Here is a 17,287-nt window from a genome sequence, read left to right on the forward strand (position 1 = left end):
GATACATGTGCAGTCAAGAGAGAGGAAATATTTTGCTACACAAAAGATTGTTCTTGCTCTTTTAATTTTTATCATCATGGTTGCAAATTGCAGCAATGTATAGAACTGAGCGACATCATTCTGAAATGTTGTAACTATCTTGGTTAGGGTTAGAGTTTGTAGTGCATAACAGATTAGAATTGAGACCTGAATTTTTTACAATTTAACAGGAGTAACATCTGAATTTGCACATTAAGTCTGAACACAGAAGCAGGCTGTAAACATGATCAAACAGAGAAAAAAAGTGACAAAAGATGCAATTTCTTACCTCCCCTTCTGTGCTTGGCTTCCATGCTGTGGTCCCATCTCAAGGTTTCTCATTTTTCCCCTGGTAGTTTTTTTTTTAGTTTTTCCTTGCCCTTTTGGGAGCTTAAGATCAGGGGATGCTTTGAGAATAATTGTCAATTTGTTTGTCTATGTGAAGCCCTTTGAGACTGCTTGTGATTTAGAGCTATACAAATAAACTTGACTTGACTTGACTTGACTTGACTTGACTTGACATACCAGAAATGGGACAGATCATTATTCCGTGTACCGTTTGTAACAATGAAGCGTATCTGGAAAAGAACTACAGACTCCAATGTAACTTTTAAATGTTTCGATTAAATCGTAAAATTAAAAATCAGCCTCCAGCACAGGTAGGGAAGAACCCTCTTCCTCCGAGAGCCACATCCTTTCCATGTCTCTGTGCTGCAACACACCTGATCCAACTGATCAGCTCATTAGCAAACCTGAAACTATCCTATTGGAGAATAAGTCAACTCCACAAAGGACCCCAGGCTCTCCTGAAGCTACTTAAAATACCAATTTGAATATTTTTGGTCGCTAATTATGGAATCTAGGAGTCTATTTCTCTGATGGCAATTGTCTTTTTTTGGTTTCCTTTTTTAAATTTCAAATTATAAGAAGTTGCATGAACTGAGCAGGACTGTCATTAAAGATGTGAGGATGAAATGGGATGAGCGTTGCGAACGAGTGTGCACAGAATTAATCATCTTAGAGTCTTAATCCATTAAGAAGATACACATTGCACAGCATCGCTTATTTGCCACTTCTCATTTCTATATTTTACCAGAACCTGCATGCTGTCACTTGGTGTGCTTCAGTTCACAACTTCCTTGTCATAGCTGTCATTTAGGATGTGCTGCAGACATTTTGCATTGGATCATGATGCTCAAGGTAAACATAGGATATGTGAAAGTAACATTTTTATCCACTGTACTGCATGTTGTTTTTCTGAAGGAAAAAAAGACACAAACGGATAAAGTTCCACCTTTAACGTCATATTTATTGTTATTTAGTTACTCAATAAAACATATACAGATATATACAATATGCAGGAAAACAGACGACTGCACTTTACTTATCTTTTAAAAAGTAAACAAAAAAATCAGTTCATAAATTGCTGTCACAGTCCTCCATCTATTGTTTCAGAAATTCAAACAGAAGCTTTATTTAAAGATTACAAGATTGCCCAACACACAGCATTTTTTTTTTTAAATCTTATTATACATGTGCAATACCAATAGCCATTTTTTTCAATTCCCTTATTAAAACAATGCAAATGCCTCCATTTCAGTTCCCATTGGCTGAATTGTATACAAGGTTGAGCTCATGAATATGAGAGAAGTTTCTTACAACATAAATGAACAGCAGCAATGATAGCGATACAAAGTTGCTTGGACATGGAGGCAAAACACAACAAATCCCCCCCCCCCTCAAAAAAAACATACATTCATGCATATTCATCCATCTTCAGTTATGCTTCTGTATAAATTCCACTTCTGGACAAAAATAATCAAGATAGGACCGTCTGATGAAAGTTTTTGGGTAACAGTTGCTTACAACGGGTTCATATATATTTACATTAGAGCTCTACGTGTAAGTGAGTGAGCAGAAAGGCCATATCTACTAACATCATAAAAAAACCCTCAGCCTGCCAATTACATCACGTGTCAACACCGCTACACAATTACAGCCAGTGGCAACTGAATATATCTGCTTTTGCTATGTCATAATCATTGACAAGTTTATACTTTTCTTTAAAACAAAACAACCCCCCTCCCTCCCCCACAGAAAAAAAGGCCAAGAAAAAAATATACATGTAGGATTGAGGTTTTCCAGATGGGGCGTCGATGTCGAGCCCACGCTGTGATGTCCAGCGGTGTCTGAGTGAGTGACTGCATGTTTGACAATAAAATGATATTTGTATGCATGTCTGCTTATGTGTGCGTGTATGTTTTTGCATTTGTATGTGAAAGTCATTCTCTCCCTGAACAGGCAAGTGATGCCTGCACTTTCCACATTTGATCCTCATCATTCATTGTCATTTGTCTCTGATCTTAGTTTGTTCTCTTCCTTTGTGGTGGGACAGCTTTGTTATTCAAGTCAGTGCTGCCACAAATGTCCCAAATCGGTTGGAAATATCAGAGTGGAGAGAGCGCCAAGAAGAAACGGGCCCTCCTCTGCCCTTACTGTCCCCCAGCTCATCTGTGCAGTGGACAGACAGGCACTGAAGGTGGTTCCCTCCTCCTCCTCCTCCTCCTCCCCCTCCCCCGCCGCCGCCTCCTCCTCCACTGGCCCCTGGGGTCCCGACTCCAGCTTTACTCTGGGACAGCTCAGATTCTGCAGGCGAGCAGAGAAAGGAAAAGGTTAATTACAAATGTGCAAAATGAGCTACATTTAGCAACTGACGGACGAACCATTTAAATACAATTTTAATTAAACCGGTGTCATTTACACATCCCACTCGAAATCTGCACTGCGATATTAATTTAACCGTGTTCCGCCACCTTGTTAATGTAAACACTCTTTCTCCGGTCTGACACACAAAATGGAACACACCTACATTTGCTCTCACGTGCAAATCTGCGCTTATCCCTGATCCTGGGGTCAAAGGGCGCTGACAAACCTGGCCTTTAACCTTGCTTGACCCAATTTATTGGTATAATGACCGTGCCGCCGTATCGACCTCGTGTCACAGACGTGTGGAGGCTCATAGTAAACGGCTGCGTCAAGCTTGCCGGAAAATCCATACACAGGTTGATTATACATCATATTAAAAAATCTGCTGTGCCAGAGAGTTAATGCTGACGCCTGCGGTGCACGCTGCACATATGGAGAAAAATCACTCGGAGTCGTGTAATGAAAAACTTAGTCAAGGGGAAGATTGACGAGGACAGGAAGTGCTTTCTAAACGATATATCATCTGCCAATATGCTGTTGACTATGGGGCAGGGAGGAAGAAAAGCTCCGAGGGAGGAGGGACACATCGCAACTTGGACCGAGGTAATGGAGGGACTACGTGCTTTGGATTTTTCCTTTGAGCCAAAAGCACAGAGGAAGTGTGTGAAGACATCCAGTCTGATTACTCTCCCATCTCCTTTGCACAAACACACGCACAAGTATGCGCACGCACACACACACGCTAACCTCTGCTTCAGCACCATGTGGATGGTTGAAACAGATCAGTGTTGTGCAAAAAGACGACACTCGGGGACAAGTCGAGTGTTAGAAGCAGTGAGAACGCAGCCCTGACAAGCAGAGTAATATGCGTCACACGGGCCGAGATAGCCCACAAGCTGCACCCCACCAACACGACAGTGCAGTTCAGCTCATAGCGCACACTTTGGAAGACGAAAGCTTAATCTGTCTTCACTTCTACTGTGGGATAGTCAGTCATAACGATGCTGGCTGTAAAAAAAGTAGTATCACAGCAGTGGGACACAGCGTGACTAATAAATTCAACACCAAGAGGAAAGGGAGAGCGTACACAAAGGAAAACGATGATTATTGTGGTCTTTGTTTTTTTCCTTTTCATTCTGAGATGATAAGATTTTAAAAACAGTAGTGTATGCAGTTCCACATTTTAAGTAAAATACAACAATAACTACTTAGGTAGCAACTGATTTTGGTATTCTTCAGCCAATGTGAAGAGAAGCTCTTGGTGGGTAGGGGCTTTTGTTTACTATCGTCATGCTCCACATCCTTCCAGAACCGTAGCCTGACCATGCAGCAAGGACGACCGAGGGAGGCGGGCACACAGGCTTGCCCCCCAGCCTGTCTGGACTGTGACCACTGGAATGGAAAAGTGGAGGATTTGGTAAAAGGTCAGGCAGCCAAGCCTCCTGTTGTTTCATTTGACTCTGCAAGGATTTTGTAAAGATTCTCTCACCCAAGGTAGCAAGATGTTAAGAGGGCGGACGCGGTGAGGGAGAAATGCGGATTGAGAGCGGCGTCAGAGGTGCGACTGACGAGACCTAACATTTGCCAGAGGGTCCGGTTATACACCTCAGCATGCCAAAGAACCCCCCCCTCGCCCCCACGCATATTGCCTCCCTCCACCCACTCTCACTCCCTCGTCTCAGCGCCCTCCAGCAGCCGCCGGCAGCTCATGCTAGCTGGGCACAGCGGGGTCCGCACCGGCCTGAATAGGCAGCCAAGCGTTCCCCTGGCTCACTGCTGACACACAGCAAACTGACAACACGTTCGGCCAAACGCACAACAACACGCCAACCGCTGCCGCTGCTGCCATACCCACGTCAGCCTTTAGCTGCTGTTCCACACACACACGTGCATACATGCACGCACGTTAAAATTCACATTTCACCTTAAAAAAACAAGACAAATACGATTCCCAGCGAGCCTGAACCAGGGAAAGATGTATGGAAAATTGATTTATGAATGGACGCACACAAAAAATATGATGTGACATTTTTAAATGGTGATAAAAGTTGTGGGGTTTTTCATGGAGGAAAAACAAAACGCCACGCTTAAAGTGAAAGCATTATCCATGGCAGTGTACTTGTTCAAAACGGGAAACGCTGGTGTGAAATTCTACGTTACACAAGTCCAATTCCCAAATCACTGTGACATTTTGCACATAGGAAAATCTAACCTTCCAATAAAATCGAAGTTGTTATGGCTGCTCACCGACTAACCTACACAGATTTCATTTTCACGGTAATATCAAGAATAGCCTATTAATCCGCGGGGAACTACAGTTCAGCATCAAGGAGCAATGAGAAAAGGAGAATGTTAAGCCTGAGGAGGGAAACACACCTAAATTGTCTTTAAACTCATCCCAGGGAGACAAGTTTACCATAGCAGTGTGCTAAACAATAACCAAATTCAATGTGATTTATTTTTATCGCTTTCACTTCAAGTGTGACAGTTATTTAGTGCCTTGTGAGGATGCTCTCTCTCTCTCTCTCTCTCTCTCTCTCGCTCTCTCCTTCTCTGTCTCACACACGCACGCACGCACACCCACCCACACACACATATTAGGGTGTGTGTACATGACATGAGTGTGTCTGGGATCCGACGGCCTGACGCAGCTTTCCATGTCACTACACAATCGGAGCAGACAATAATTCTCCCCTTGTTTTTGCGCTGAATGTTTGCTTACATTTAAAAATAACTGCAGCAGTCTTTGAAGTTAATATATGTATTATGACGACCAATAAACTAAACAGATGCAATGGATTGTCATTTTGAAATAACAAAAAGATGGCAAGAGGAGACAAAGTGTGCGCAAGAGAGTTAAACATTTTACAAGGCTTTTTTGGGGGGGCACTAGTTCCTCACGGCCGTCAATTTGATTTCCCAGGCTCCAGAATCTCAAGCGGCATGGCTCTGTCCTTTCTATCCTGAGCTCTACTTCCATGACGACACTTCACCTTTGACCTCACGCTCCCGGGGGCGCGACCCTATCTTCTCTGAACGCCATGCGGTCCAATCAGACCGCTCCGCTCGCTGACAAAAACACCCAAAGGCCTCCGCTCCTATGACACTGTGTGACATCAGGTCAGATTCCTTTAGCATAACAACTAGAGCCATGGATGGCCTGGTGTGAGAATTCTGTCTTTGTCAGCACAAAGAATCCGTCACTATCCATAGAAGAAAAAAAGTCGTGGAAAAAAAAATGCTTTTGCCACTGTCATGTCAGAACCATAGAATCCTACTTTTCACATTCAGTTAAACCTACCCCAAAGTAAGAGTACAAAATGAACATCTCAAAAGGTACCTCAAGCCTTGTGAGACTCCTTTCCAACCCCCAAAACTCAACCCGACTCCCAAACTATGACCTTTGCCTCAGAAGAGGGAGGATCTCCGCAAAGACTAGAAGAGAAGGGGGTGGGCAGCGCATTGCTCCAACAAGGGCAGAGAGGTTATTTTGGTTTGAATTTCCTTTCTGTTCTCCGGCCTGCAACTTTAAGCGAGCGGGAAAAAAAGAAAGAAAGAAAGAGAGAAGCCTGTCCAGGCAGGCTTTGCCCTCAGCGTTTGTAACCTTCTCTCATCATAGACACACAAACTCACACGCACAAATACACACACTCACCTCTTCGGCCACAAGAAGCGCTTAGGAAAGCAGACACAAAGCAGAACATGGGAAGTGATTTAGTGGGCCCTTCATAACTCACAAGCATGTCTATGACCTGTCCGGTGTGTCATCCAAGCCGGTGACATATTGATCTACTTCTCTGTCTCTATTTTGTCTATGCACATTGCGGAAAAGCATTTTTTTCCAAAGTTTTCACTCCCCCCCCTCAGATAATAAAACCCTACTATTTAAAGATAGCAACAGCCCCAAATATTCAAAAAGTGACGCAGAAATCCAACATATGATGCAAGAATGCAATGCATGTTTTATTGTATATCATCACGAATGTAAACTAACACTTCACTTTCCCTAGAAAGAGCGAGACGCTTTTTATCTCCGCCGCTATCTCTCGTTTCTCTTTCTCTCAATCAGCTTTCATTTTTGTCTCCGAGGAGCAAAAGCTCAGGTGTCAGAAGTCATTTTGTCAATTCCTCAATACAAATTAAAGATGCCTGACAACAAGCTGTATGGCAAATGACATAACTGCTGTCAGTGTGACAACACTGACACCTCAAGAGAGATGAGAACACATACACACCTTTTTACAAGCAGACATATAAACCCAACACCTATCTGTGGTTTTGTACTAAATTGCTTCTTTTTCCGTTTTTTTTTGTTTTTTTACTGCCAGAGTTGTCTGGCGAGCAGTCAACGAGTCGCATTTGGATGGGTGTCACGTACATTGGCAATCACTGATATTTAACTTTTTAATTTTTGCAACTCATCCCACTCACTGATCTCAACATTTACCACACTCTGAAACATTTTTTGCTCATCCAAAACACCTTTCCTCTGGAAAAGAAATCCATGCTGGATAAGCTGCTGCTTTTTTTTTTTTTTTTTAACCCAACAAGCAAATACCCTGATGCCTCTCTTCAACTTTTAATGGGCTGTCTTCAAGTGTGACGGAATAGAAAAAAACAGGTGCATATATAAAATGAAACACTGTTCAAAACACTTCATAGGTGGCATATGCATTTTTCCAAATCATGCACTATATATAAATCAAGAAACTCATTTTTTGGGTGGGGCGATGTAGTAAAATGTATTAGAATAATGTTAACACATTCCACCAGGTTAAAGAAGAAGAGGGCTGCTGGGTCGATGGGTTGGAGTTGTAAGTCTGACACAGTCTAAATAAATCAAACTTTATGTCTGCAGCTGACACATCTACACGATCAAGTTGCACTATCTGCAAACCCGTATACGCACACGCAGGCACGCACACGAGCACAACGCACAATACTCGCGTGCAAACTCCCAAAAAAAAAAAGAAGATCTTGCATACCTCTCATCTAATAGTCGAGTCTCACGACACAAGTCCAACTAAACTCATCAAACTAACAATTGTTTGCCTTTTTCTTCACAACAGGGCCACAGTTGCTTAAATGTACTTAGTGCTGAAATTCGCTGCAAAAAAACCACAAGCAATTCTGCTCCTAATGAACTTGTCAATAACCGGGTCAAATTGCAGGAGTTGCCTGCAGATGAATTATGTCTTTTGGAAACAATACCAGCAAAGCTAATTGCTATGATTATCATAATGATTATCGCAACTCCAGGAGAGAGAAGTGTGCGTGAGGCTTTGCAGCATGTGTTGTTGAAAAAGTCAATATGAAAGACTGTGTAATGACAGGTAAAGCACATAGCACTGCCCCGAGCTGTTTTTCCCCCACATGCAAGCAAGTGCCAATCACGTTATTATTTTTTTTTCCTGTTTCAAAACAGGAAATACAAATTACTGGCCCAGTTTGTTGAGGTGATGTTGTACTGAAATGTCAAAAGCAGAGAGTCTCATAGGATTGTTGGTGAAATATCAATACAACTTTTTGTGTGTGTGGATTAAAGCAGATTCTAGTGGTATTGTAACATGCAAGATCTTTCTTTGTCAAATCTGTCAAAGTCAGCATGACAGAGATTTGATCATAATCTGAGCGCTTTAAAAAACTTACTACCCTGAGTGAAGAGCAGAACTGTTCAATAAGGTCAGCTGTGAAGTATTTTAAAATGTCTTGAAGAGGAAAAAAAAAAGAAGTGAAAAGTGAAACAAGCGAGAAAGGAAAAACAAAAATAGCTCGTTCACTTCCTCCATCCCACTTCTGGTTGCTTGTTATCAAAACTGCACACATTACTCAAGTGCTAACATACTGTACGTAGACAGAACTGACATCATGCGAGGAAGACGTTTTGGGGACTTACATTTAATTCTAAATTATGAAAGTGAGCTCAACAGCAGCGTACTACGCAAGCAGTCAAAAAAAAGAGGAGGCAAACTAAAAAAGACCTGCAGAGTGGATCACGAATGCAGCACACATTACTCTTAAACACGGGCAGTGTCAGTCGTGATGCACCAGAGAAAACAACACTTTTAACTTCTGTTGTTTTTTTTTTTTAATGTAAGCATTACAAATAGTTTATTAGATGTATTGCTCCCCTTCATAGCTGTAAACAACTACTTGCGAGTGCTGTTTTAAAGAAGTAAAAAAAACTCAGGAATTAGAATTAGAGCTGTTAAAGTCCTCCTAAACATAATTTAATGTGAACATAATTTGCTTGTTTAATTCCACAAATTATCATTTAGTATTATATTACAATGAAGGAACCTAAGAAAAATAAGTTCAAACTGCTGGGGGGAATTAAGTATATTTTACTCAAGTAAAAAGAAAAAAACAATTATAGTATAGAAAAAGAGCCATATTTTATACACGCTAATGAGCATAATTCGTTCTTGACAAAGCCAGATTCAGTTAATGGTCGACTTGTTCACTCAGTACAGGAGAAACTTAAAACCCGACCAACTGGTTGAGGTGGATAGTTTTTGTAGTGACAAAAGCCTGTGGGACGGTAACCTCTTAAGGAACTGCGACACGCGCAAACTTATCTTAAATGATTATGTTATATTGCTCCTTTCAATGTAAGCCCAAGCATCAGATTCAATCTTCAAATCGCCCATTCCCTCCCAAATGTACCGCCAGCATCTTTTTTTTTTTCATCTTTGCTGTCTGAAGCACTCAAATGAAAAACTGTCAGGAGCCGTGATTTGTGCTAACTAGCTATCGATCGCTCCCGAGCTGCATGCCTCTTGTCCGTGCAGGGAGGAAGAAAAGAGGAGAGAGGAGGAGAGGAGAAAGGCTATTCTTCTTCTCCTGATTTGTGTGCGCATGCAACAGGGTGAGGAAGCCAGCCTGACAAATAGCGCTGGGTCTCTCTGTCAAAGGCAAATCCATCAGTATATCAAAAAAAACAAAAGAATATTATGTATACTATAATATATGCCTTGCATCAAGTTATTTTCACGGAGGTTTGCATAAATTAGCAAGGCTTGCGCACCTCTTAAGACCACATCAATAAATCAGGGGAATTAAAAGGCTAGAGTCGCTGTTCATTAAGTTGAGTGCTAGACAACTAGTTCCAAGCAAAACAAATAACAGAAGAGGCGTGTATGATAATCAAGGGCAAATATAATTTTCCTGTTGACTTGAAGCGATATTAGGCCTCTGGTTACAAGTTATTGCGTTAGTGTTACCAGCCGACATCCAGTCTCACATAAACAATGTACTATATACCCCCCGAATCCAGACACAGCTCGCTGTGCGCCCCCACCTCTCTCTACGCCTGCAGTGAACAGAACAAAGACGCGCTGGAGACACGCTAGATAGTAGCTAATACAATTATATGACTATACATTCCCATTATTATTACAAAAAAATAGCATCCAAAAGCCTGTCAATGGTTACAGTTAATGGTGGTCAATAGCATTTTTAATGTTGTCAGATGACAATGACATGTAAATCGTTTGCTTTTAAAGGGAGGGGGAAACACTTAACCAAAAATCACGTTTTATAAATCATATTATATAACCTTAAAGCAATTATATGAGGGAATTCAATGGAAATAATTCTAGCAAATGTCTATGACAAACATGAAGAAATAATTTCATTCTGGGAATAATTGTAAAAACGATTTTATACAGTATAAACAATTATTATTAATAGTACATAATATGAACAGTATGTTTATTATAAAAAAATATATACTTTGTTATTGGGGTATAGGATAAAGCAGGGTAATATAACTAGTTGTAGCTTAAGTATGTATAAAAAACGCATTAAACTTTATCATTATAACCTGAAATAATTTATTGCAAAAATTAATATTTCTTTCCTTTTTGACTAAATTTAAGTGAGTACTGAAATTGTATATTGTGAAACAAAGCTTTGGATGGCTGTATTTCCAATACTCGTTTTACAGAATAAGAAGGAAAGCAAAACGAAAATTTGCAACAGAATAAAAACAATATAATATTTGTAGGTTATTATGGTAATATAATTTTTTGCAACTGGTACTAAACAGCACCGCTATGTTTAATATTAAAATTACAAAAACCTAAATAAAATTAAAATTAGATGATATCTGCGGGGGACATAAACATCTGAACATTTAAACTAATTAGACTATTAATTCTGGAAATTCTGTCCATCCAATTTAAAGCCAATTTCATTTTAGCAGCTCTGTATTATCCCATTGTAATAACATAAACAAACACGAAACAAGGCAAGGGAAACACCACTGCGGAGACGCACATCCTCTAAAAGCTATTAATCTTCTCAATGCAGTTGTTCACCCTGAAAACTGAGATAAAGAACCACGGGAAATGTTTACTTTTCTTGAGGTGTTCTTTTCAAGTGTCACTGCAATGAGGCAGTCTATAAAAAAAAATACACCGTAGGGAGAGAAAGGTAAAAGTCTTTGTGTTGTCAAAAGGCTTTTTAGATTGCTCTCACGTGTTGTTATATATTTTGGCAATGGCAATAACTGATTATTTTTCCTCTCATCGGGAGTGAGATTTTGAGACTGGCAAAAGATTTAAAATCTACATCGGGTTTTTAAAACTAACCAAATGCGTCTTGTGCTCAGTCACCACAATGCACATATTTTGCATCATGTGCTGCAGTTTAGATCATTGAAATTATTCAATGGCGTTTACTCATTAAATGCAAGACAAAAATAGTTGAATTAAAAAAAATGTCTTACCTTCTTTGTTGTTGTTTTGGCTCTTGTTTTTTTCCCAGAGTCCCATGGACTTGTCATCTTCGGACCCGTCCATCATGGCCTTGTCACTGGGCACGTACCAGGTGGCGTGCTGCTCTGCCATTAGTGTGTCAAGGTCAATAGTGCCCATTGAACCCTTCCCAGCATCGGGGCTGCAGCTTGCCAGCTCGTTGTCTCCGTTGTGAGCGGGACAATCGCCGTTCTTTTTGCCGTTTTTCATGGCCAGGGGCTGGTCTTCCGAGATGCTGAACTGCTGCCTTTGCAGCTGGATCTGGGCCTGCAGGATCTCCAGAGGGTGGATTTCGTCCTGGCCAGAGGTGCTGGATGGGGTGCGTACCTGCTCCACCCCTGGCGTACCTGGATGGCTCACCCCACTTCCGCCCGTGGCTCCACCAGCACTCAGTCCATAGCTGTCCGCTGTCGAGGTAGTATGATTGGTGATGCCTATGCCTAAGGTCTTCTGTCCGTTTACTTGCATTTTAGGCGAGCCCCCGATCATCGGGCTGCGATGGGACTTATTGACCGAGGAGCCTGCCGCATCTGAGCTAGAGGACACCTCTTCCTCATTGCCAAAGTGGGCGCTGACATCATCAGGAAAGTCCACACGGGGCGAGCTGCTGTCAGACTTGGCGACACTTTGAATGCCGCTGTCCAGAGAAGACATCAGGTCGGCCTGGTCCCCCAACATTAGGTCACCTCCTTTCCCCCAAGAGGGTGAATGCAGGTGTTTCTCATGAGGCGTGCCCCCACCCCTCTCCCCAACACCAGCTGCAGGGGTTTGCTGGCCTGGACTCACAACAGGGTTTCCATTTTCAGAGGAAAAAAAAATTCCAGGGCTCACATGTCCACTGTCTCTTTTTCTCCTCCCTCTCCCTCTCCCACTCCCTGTTGTCGCCTTCCCCTCACTGCACGGGGTAGCGTCCATGTTGTAATTTGGGGAGAGGGCACTGGCTTCCCCCTGCACCGTCTGGTTTTGACTTGCAGGCTTAGCGTTGCTATTCCCAGTGCCAGGCAGCTGGTTGTTCTGAGAAGTGCCGCTCTGAAAATATTCAGGCGCAGCACTGCCAGTCCCGTTAGATGTGCTGCTATTAATGTCCTGCTCTGTCTGACTCAGTTTTCGCTTGCCCTCATTTTGGTTTTTCTTGTTGAATGTTACGTTGAGGTTGGGAGCCCCTAGGCTTGCGATCATGTTCTGGCACGCCGTCGAAAGGGCCGCCAGGCAGCTCTGGCCAAAGACACTGTCTTTAGCGCTGGTTTTGTTGAAATTCCCAAGGGACAGAGCACCAAGCTTGCTAACAGACGACCGCTGGCCTGGGGGGAACTCAGACTGAGGAGGGTAGCTCCCTGGTGAGGTGTTCACCCCCTGGGGAACGTTGTGAGCTGGCCCCTGACGATTTGCCCCTCCATAGGGGAACGGTGGTTGCGCTCCCATCGGAGGTGCAGGGAATTCAGGCGGTCGCCTCTCTGCTGGTGGTGCATTCGGATGTCCTGTTCCTGCTCCCGGAGACTGCATTTGGGAGAGGTTGGCCATGTTGCCGCTGAACTGCGAGTGCAAGCCCGGAGAATGGAGAGCCTGCACATGTCCATCTCCGGGTATTCTCATGGGTTCCTGCATGGCCATACCTGGCCTAAACATCATGCCAGGCCCATTCTGCTGGAGACCCATGTCATGGGGCCCTGAGTCATTGCCTGCTCCTCCCATACGTCGTGACATCATCTCTCCAGGAGGGTGGGACCCTTGAAACCAGGAGTTCTCCTGGTTTACGTGCGGATTTTGCCCATCAACACTGGCCATTCGACCTCCATTTTCCCTGTCAAAGTTGGGCTGAGGCATGCCCCCCACCGGGCCTCCATGACCCAGTGGGCCAGGCGGCACGTCACCGTGGTGACCGAGTTGCTGCAGACTGGGCTGCCTCATTCTCTGCTGCTGGTTGCGGGAAGCCATCTGTTTGATCATCATGGCTGCATTCTGTCGCTGCTGTAAAGACTGCTGCTCAGGCCCCGTGTGTTGCAACGGACCCGGTGGGAAACCTTCATTCACAGGTGGGGTGAACTCACCTGGCAGCCCTGGGTAGGAAGAGGGAGAGAGGTGATTTTCCATGCCACCACACCATCCTTCACCCCCATGCGCGTTTGGAAAGTCAAATCTAGGTCTTTTCGCCATGTTGATATAAGGAGCGTCAAAGTGTTGTAGTCTCTGATTTGGGGGCTGTTGGGAGGGAAGGGGAGCTTGCTGTTGCATATTAAACATGGGGTCCCCATAGGGATGCAGACCCCTATTTTCCAGTCTGTGAATGGGATACTCAAACTGATTGTGTTGGCCACTCATCATGACCCCTCCGTCCAGAATGTTCGGGTTACCGGTGCCAGACTCGGCCTGAGGGGGTCGGGGGAGGCCAGGGGGACAGGAGTTCTGTCTAGCTATCAAGCCAGCCTGTTGTTGCTGTTGCATGAGAGGATGTCTCGCATTGACCCCCGGGTCCATTCCCACGGGCACCTTCCGGCCATTTCCAAATCGCTCAAAAAAGATTCCATGTTGAGGCTGCTGGGGAGGTGGAGGTTGATGTCCCTTGGAGATGCCCTGCATGCCCGGCGCCCGAGGGATGCCAGGGTTTCCTGGAAAATTCCCACCGGGTACTGGCCGTCCGGGGCCGAAATGGGGCAACTGCGACTCTGACTCAGTCGGTGAAAATACAGGTACGTCAAAATGTCCAGACGGGGGATCACTGGGGAAGTTATAATCTAATCCCTCCACAGCTCCCTGGTTGGGCATCCGTCTGTTCTCAAGGCTGTGAGAATCGGAAGAGGATGAGGAGGATGAAGGCAGACCGTGGAAAGAGGCTGCCCTGTTAGGTGACTGGTCTAGGGGAAGGCAGGGAGCAGGAACAGCATGGCTGCCACTGGGAGGACCGTGATGTTGGAAATCAGGCATGTTACCAGGCCGCTGCTGCTGCTGTTGCTGCTGTGGGAAGCCATCCCCTGCCTGTCCCTCAGCAAGAGGATCAAATCCCTCTCCAAAGCCCTGCTGCGGTCCCATGGCATTGTTATTGTAGCCCATTAGCCTGGCACCATGCAGGCACGATGACCCTGGCTCCGGGCCTCCAAAATTCCCACTGAAGTGAGGGTGATGTTGGTGGGGGTGAGGTTGATGGCCGTGAGGATGTCCTTGATGAGGTTGCTGGTTGTTAAAAAATCCATGCATGGGTCCTTGCTGCTGCTGAAGTCCACCGCTCGCATGCATGTCGGAGTGACTCCGGGAGTGAAAACCTCCATACTGTTCTCCGTTCATGTTCATGTTAAGTCCCAGCATCTGCGGGTCACTCATGGGGCCCATGCTGGGCTCCACAGCTCCAGGTGGACCTCCAGTGTGAAAACTGGTGCTTTTATAATGGGAGCCCATGTTCAGTCTCGGTTGGTTTTTCTGTCTCTCTGACTGGCCGGGGTGTCTGCTATTATTCTGAGAACCAAACTTTTCCAGCCCAAACATAATACTCTAACATTAATCCCACATGATCGTGAGATTGCAATTTATTGGGCAGACTGTTAAGCAGTCTGTTCCCAACAGCAATGCAAACTACAATTCAGTGAGCTTTAAAAGTCTGAACGAATCAAAAAAGTTCTATTTTTACTTCTTTAAAAATGCATTTATAATAATTGTATTTACCTCGCCGCCCGGCTCTCTAATGATACACCAAAGTTTCGTGCGCGTATTTGTACGGCGTAGTGATGGCACAAAGACATGTCTGTACCAAATTGAGAGAAGCGCACACAAAAAAATAATAATGAGTAAATTTGAGAAATTAAAAATTCTGCCCTATTATTCCTTAATCCAATCAGGTGTTAAAGTACCCACAGCTCCTTTTGTATAAAGTCCCATAATGGCATAGTTAAAAAAGTCCCATTTCGGCCGTATTGTTAAAACTGTCTTTGTAGCTTCAATAAAAAAAAAATTAAAAAAAGATATTGTCCATTAGAATGTCACTAATTGCAGTGCAGGCGCAAAGAAAGTCGTCCGGCTTGCTGTAAAGTGCACTAACTCCTGCCAAAGCACCGGAGCGACGTGTTCCCGGTTCCGGTTCTGGTCCCGGGGCTGCGAGACGTGCACTACCCGCACTCCACAAGCACGGTGCGGTGTGACAGCATCCTCGACTCCGCCGATGGAGGTTCGCTCTGCGATGAAGCGATGCACCTTTTGGCTCCTTGCTCCTCTTCAAAACGTGCGCGACCCTCCGATACTGATGAAGTGTGCGCGCGCTGGAAGCACATTGACTGGAACACACACACTCGGCTTAGCCGCTTTTGGCTGTGTGCGGGATCAACGCGTCCGCAAGAGCCAGCAACAAGTTTTGCATTTCCAGCAGCACTTGCATGCATGACACCCCAGCCAATCAGAAGACCTGAAGACGGCTTGGGGGCGGTACAAACGCTTTTAAGGTGGTCTTCCACAGCAGATGACGTTTGTAAACCTATGTGTAAATCAATATTCGCAATGACTTTCACAAATTGTCTTTGTCTGAGCATATCAAATTGCTATTTATTGCCACAATTTGATTTATCTTTTAATGTGACACCATCAAATATATAGGACTTTCAAAAGAGGGGTCTGAGTGAAATGCAGTGGTGCAATTTGAGGAGAAATTGGCTTATGCATAAATCTAAATTATCTTCTATTTCTTCAATCTTTTGGAAAAATACGGGACTCTTTAGGAGAAACATTACACGTATGCGTGTCTTTGTATACTTACTCATGACAACTGTCTTTAAAAAGACCATAAAACAAAAGTCTTTATAATCACGGGCAGGGGAAAAACTTGAAAAAAAAATTAAAAAACGCAACAAAATCAGCTCTGATTGATTGATCCTGGTCGCATTGGGATTCTATTGTGATTAAGTAACATGATTTTGATAGCGTACCACAAAAAAAAAGCTAAGTGTAAACCAGACGTCATTATAAAATATGGTCCTTTCCCACGAGACCAATCAGAATCGCACCTGCCATTGACCCGAAGGAGAACAAATCATCCCTCAAATATGTTGTGCTTCTCTCTGTGTACTGTATTTTAATTCGAATGTAAAATGATGAATACTTTTTAAATTAGTTATGACAATTAGTTGCATACCTCAAATGAGATAACCACAAGACATGTTTGATGCATTTTTGATTGATAATAAGGAGAGAATAATTTGTAACTACAATATTCTGAAATGTAGAAATTTCCTTGCCAGTTTTTTTTTTTTAAGCAATGGTTTAGCAAAATTAGTTGTCTTCATAGTCGTTCTCTTGTGCCTTTTGATAATGTATTCAGGGAAAAAAATGGGGGGAACATGTACAATAGTTTTATGTTGAATTTTAGTAGATTATATTATTTTCAGAAGGATTATTTGATCTGATGACAAGACTTTTTTTTTTTTTTTTTTAAATGTTCTAGAAACGATTTGCAAAATGAATCTGTTTTTGTGCAACCATTTTAAAATATACACACGTTTACTGAAGGTTATGGAACAACTTCTATACAAAAGAACGATTTTATTTACCAACATGTGCATTGTGTTTTGTGAAATGAAAACACACTAACAAGGTTATTTATTTCCACCATTGTGGACAGTGAGATTTCAGACACTGGTGTCAAACTGCCTTCTGCGTTTGGAGTGAAACTAGAAGAGATTTTACCAAACAAACACAGTGCCACCCAGTGGCTGTTTTTAGAGCTTGCATGAGCACATGCGCCCTTGCCTGGTGCTGAGTTTAAAAAATATGTAATCTTGGAATAGCTTTCTGTTGTGAGAGGAGGAATTCTGCAGTGTTTCATTATT

The 17,287-nt window shown here is 43.4% G+C and overlaps 1 protein-coding gene across 2 annotated transcripts; it reads right to left on the reverse strand.

Moving 5' to 3' along the window:
• Positions 1-1,301: 1,301 nt before the first annotated feature.
• Positions 1,302-15,809, reverse strand: mn1b (meningioma 1b). 2 transcript variants are annotated; one of them, XM_037258469.1, is made up of 3 exons: positions 11,456-15,809; positions 4,011-4,116; positions 2,552-2,664 (listed from the first exon to the last, which is right to left on the reverse strand). In XM_037258469.1, exons 1-2 carry the CDS (start codon positions 14,958-14,960, stop codon positions 4,013-4,015), a joined length of 3,609 nt encoding a protein of 1,202 aa, XP_037114364.1. In that variant the 5' UTR covers positions 14,961-15,809; the 3' UTR covers positions 2,552-2,664; positions 4,011-4,012. The 2 variants fall into 2 exon arrangements, with proteins under 2 accessions (XP_037114363.1, XP_037114364.1); XM_037258468.1 differs by lacking the exon at positions 4,011-4,116 and having other exon boundaries at positions 1,302-2,664.
• Positions 15,810-17,287: the final 1,478 nt, after the last annotated feature.

The sequence above is a fragment of the Syngnathus acus genome, chromosome 9 (assembly GCF_901709675.1).
Source record: "Syngnathus acus chromosome 9, fSynAcu1.2, whole genome shotgun sequence".
NCBI lineage: Eukaryota > Metazoa > Chordata > Actinopteri > Syngnathiformes > Syngnathidae > Syngnathus > Syngnathus acus.

What these genes read in the sequence shown, in the direction of transcription:
- mn1b (XM_037258468.1), bottom strand. Translation starts at nt 14,960, where the DNA reads ATGTTTGGGCTGGAAAAGTTTGGTTCTCAGAATAATAGCAGACACCCC. An exon ending in CCAAAACAACAACAAAGAAG is followed by an intron (nt 2,665 to 11,455) that starts GTAAGACATTTT and finishes GCTCGCCTGCAG; the next exon opens with AATCTGAGCTGTCCCAGAGT.